The 3877-nt window shown below is 36.7% G+C and overlaps 1 protein-coding gene across 1 annotated transcript; it reads right to left on the reverse strand.

The window, feature by feature from the left end:
* Nucleotides 1-234: 234 nt before the first annotated feature.
* On the reverse strand, nt 235-795 carry LOC138908435 (uncharacterized). The gene has a single exon (XM_070199102.1). The coding sequence runs from the start codon at nt 793-795 to the stop codon at nt 235-237; it is 561 nt and encodes a 186-aa protein (XP_070055203.1).
* Nucleotides 796-3877: the final 3082 nt, after the last annotated feature.

The raw sequence follows: 3877 nt of genomic DNA on the forward strand, positions 1-3877 counted from the left end.
CTCAAAAATATTTCCATATGTGAGATGCCACCTTGCCACCAATAAAAGTACGATGATGTGTTTCATTTTGAGAGTCAAGACAACAAAAGCATTTGGATACAAAAGTATGACCAACTCTCATAATAGTGTCATCAAAAGGCAATTTATCTTTTAAGATTCTCTGAACCAAAAAAGACATTTTAAAAGGCAAATATTTATTCCATATGCTTTTGAAAAAACAGCTATATCCTTTCTCTACCTAATACAATTCCAAGCCGATGAAGTAGTAAAGCTACCATAACTATTTGGCATCCACACAGGGAGATCAACAGAGTTATGGTTACCAATGGGAATTGACAATATCTGTTCGAACAATAATTCAGGAAGATGTAAATTAGATATATTCCACTTATTATTAACGATAACATCGCTAACAGCTTGATTGCATGGAGGTTCCTGCAAATGGATAATCTGAGCAATAACACCCAATTCTGACCAATTGTCCCACCATAAACTACTATTGCCTGAGTTGATCCTCCATAGTAGTAGCTCTTCCATCTTCTCTATGATCTTTATCAAATTATTCCAAGCGAGAGAATGATTTGGTTTAACATTGTAGTAAACAGGGTGAGAGTTGCTGCAATATTTAGCTTGAAAGAAGTTAGACCACAACGTCTTGCAAGTTCTAAATCGCCACCACCTTTTCATAGTTAAACTATTACTAACATCAACCAACCTCCTGAAACCCAAGCCTCCTTCCTCTACTGGATAGCACAAATTATCCCAAGAACTCGAGTGATATTTTTGTTTTCCCATCTATAGACCCCGAGAAAAATTTGGCCATATAACTTTCGAATTGCTTAAAAATAGTTTTACGCGGTTCTATGGCAGAAAACAAGTAGATAGGTTGAGACATTTTTTCATGCTTGATAAGAGTTGCTCTACCACCAATATATAGCAACTTACCCTAGCAACCTGTTATCTTCCTCAAAAATTTTGCAATCATATCAATGAAGTGAGATATCCTCTGTCTTCCCACATACAAAGGGCATCCTAAATAGGTGATGGAAAAATTGGCATGATTGAATATATTATAATTTGTCTTCGCCTTTTAATATAGTATATGTATCATTCTCTTTCTTCTTATTATGGCCTCCTCTTCTTATTGGAAGATCATGGAGGCCCTTCCTTCTAGGCCCATGGGTTAATTTGTGTGGGTGTCCAATTGAAAAATCAAGAAGTCACTTTCATTTCAAGCCCAACATTACATGTAGGGGTGTCAAATGGGCGGGTTGGGTTGATTTTGGGTAGGTCAAAATGGGGTGAGTATTTTACGCGTCCAAAAGTTATTTGATCTAAGATGAGCTGGGTCAAGATTGAATAAAAATCAACCCAATTTTAAATGGGTTGAGAAGAATTGAGTCAAGATGGACTGGGTTCAATAAATGGACGAATTCAATAACCAACCCAACTTTGAACGGGTCAATAACCAGCCCAACCTTAGACGGGTCATTCGGGCTTGAGCATAATATACTGGACATGCATAGTTGGTCTTTTAGTTGAAAGAAAACGTGGTGGGGGCCGGATGTTATTAGATTTTCTTGGTGCAGTAGTACTTGCTAGCTATTTCTAGGTTCTGCATAAGCGTTTAAGCTCGCAGAATTTCCAATTTTTTTCTCCTCCCCACTTGATGTGTGGTGAATTTAGGAACTTTACTGATAAGAACTTGAAATGAGAATTACAAATTACTAGATATTGTAAAATATATTTTGTGACTAGAGTTGTCAGTTGTGCCTTTGGGGACATCCAACAAAACTGGGACTAGAGTTGTCAGTTTGTTTTTGGTGTTGCATAAACTTAAATCGAAGAAAACCATGTAGCTGTTGAGATTTCTGATAACGTGGAGCAGTTATCTTGACTGTGAATGCTCTTAGGATCTAGTGTTTCCTTTATTTTCCATAGCCATTTATTTCTTACGATCTGGTGTTTCTTATTTTTTTTTCCATCGCTGCTGCAACTTTGCTTTCCTAAGCGGAAGGTATATCAAAAACTGCCTCTCTACCTTCACAAAACAGGGGTAAGATCTACATATATACTACCTCCCCAGACTTTCACCCGTGGGATTATATTGGGTGGTTTGTTATTGTTGATCTTCCCAAAGCAGAAAAAGGTATGTCCAATTTATAAGGGATTTATGAATGCGGAGTTATCAGATTTATTTGGTACATATCTTAGCAGAGTTAGGTGGTTTTTTCTAATTTTTTTTGGTAGACAAAGTTATTCGGTATTTGCTGCAACACGAAAAGTTCCAGCATAATATACTAGAGATTGGAGCACCTGTGTATAAACTTTCATCATATTATGTTGGAACTCTAGCACACGGAAAGTTTCAACATAATATACTGGAGATTGGAGCACCAGTGTATGAACTTCCAGCATATTATGTTAGAACTCGAGCATATTATGAAATTTCAGCATGTTATGCTGGATGCTCACATGTAAAAAATTCGAACTCCAGCATATTTTGCTGGAATATTTTCCGGATTTTGAACAGTGTTTGTCACAACCCAATTTCTCTTATAGGTTGTGATGGTGCCCAACGTCGCCGCTAGGCAAACCAACGGTGAATTAGCCGTGTATTTATTCTTTTTAATAATTTCAAAATAGTTGATATTTATTTATTAAATAAGTGAGAAGTGGAAAATTTAATAAAGTAAAGCGACAACTAATGAAAGAGCGAATGTAGTGAAATAAATGCTCAAAAGACACAAAGTCTCCTAGCATGTTTCCAAGACCTGGTGTCACAAGTGTATGAGAAACTAGTAGAATATACAAAATACTAAGCTACTGTTTGAAATAGAGTAGATAGAAAGTAAATACAAAAGAGATACTGTGGGTGATGTAGAACGGCCTCAGAGAGCAGCTCACCACTAAGCCTCGGGGTAATGTGGGTGTGCGCCTGGGTGACTGCCAGATGCACCTGCCTCAGATCCTGCACGTTTAGTGCAGAAGTATAGCGTGAGAACATAAACAACATGTACACAGTAAGTATCCAGTCTAACCTCGAAGAAGTAGTGACGAGGGGTCGACATTGACACTTAGTATGGGCCAATAATAAAATATAGAAATTCTAAATAGGCATGGAATACGTGAATAATAAAAATAACACAATGGCAAGCAATGAATAAATGATCCTTTAACTGATAGTAAATTCCAAAATCTCTATCTAACACATACTAGTTCCAAATCAATTTCGGACATTAAATAAATTATAACCTCTCAAGCCATAACATAATATCAAGTGTAATCGGGCTCCGAGTATTATCATATACGATTTATGCCAAGGTCGTACAGCCCGATCCAAAATACTGTATGCACTGCCGAGAGTCGAACGGCACGAATCAGAGATGCATCTATTATACTGCTGATGACATCCAAATCCACCACTAAAAAGTAAATGGACACGGTCGCATGCAATATAATTTACCCAACTATGAGTCGGGGTCGAATCCCACAGAGAATAATATGTAGGCGATTAGGAATGTAGGAAAATTATCACTTATTATGCAATGCCAAACACTTAGAATGGTGGTTGAGAAAATATTATAGCTAAATGCGAAAATGTAAACTAACCTAGAAAGCAAGTAAAATGATCAATGGCTACAGGCATGGATGCATCGGAAATTACACTCAAGTAACGATCCAATATATTTCATAATTTTATAAATATGAGCGAGTTTATTATTTATTAGCCTCAGATAATAATTCTATATTAGCTTCTCTCGAAATCAAGAACCACAAACATTCTTAATCTGATCAAACAGGCTCCCTTTGCTATAAAAGAACTTCACAAACTTTGTAACTCCAGCCTCTTTATAGACTTTGTTACAGATGCTCA

This window comes from Nicotiana tomentosiformis, chromosome 3 (assembly GCF_000390325.3).
Source record: "Nicotiana tomentosiformis chromosome 3, ASM39032v3, whole genome shotgun sequence".
NCBI lineage: Eukaryota > Viridiplantae > Streptophyta > Magnoliopsida > Solanales > Solanaceae > Nicotiana > Nicotiana tomentosiformis.

Excerpts from the sequence above, each read along its gene's own strand:
- LOC138908435 (XM_070199102.1), bottom strand. The coding sequence starts at position 795 with ATGGGAAAACAAAAATATCACTCGAGTTCTTGGGATAATTTGTGCTAT.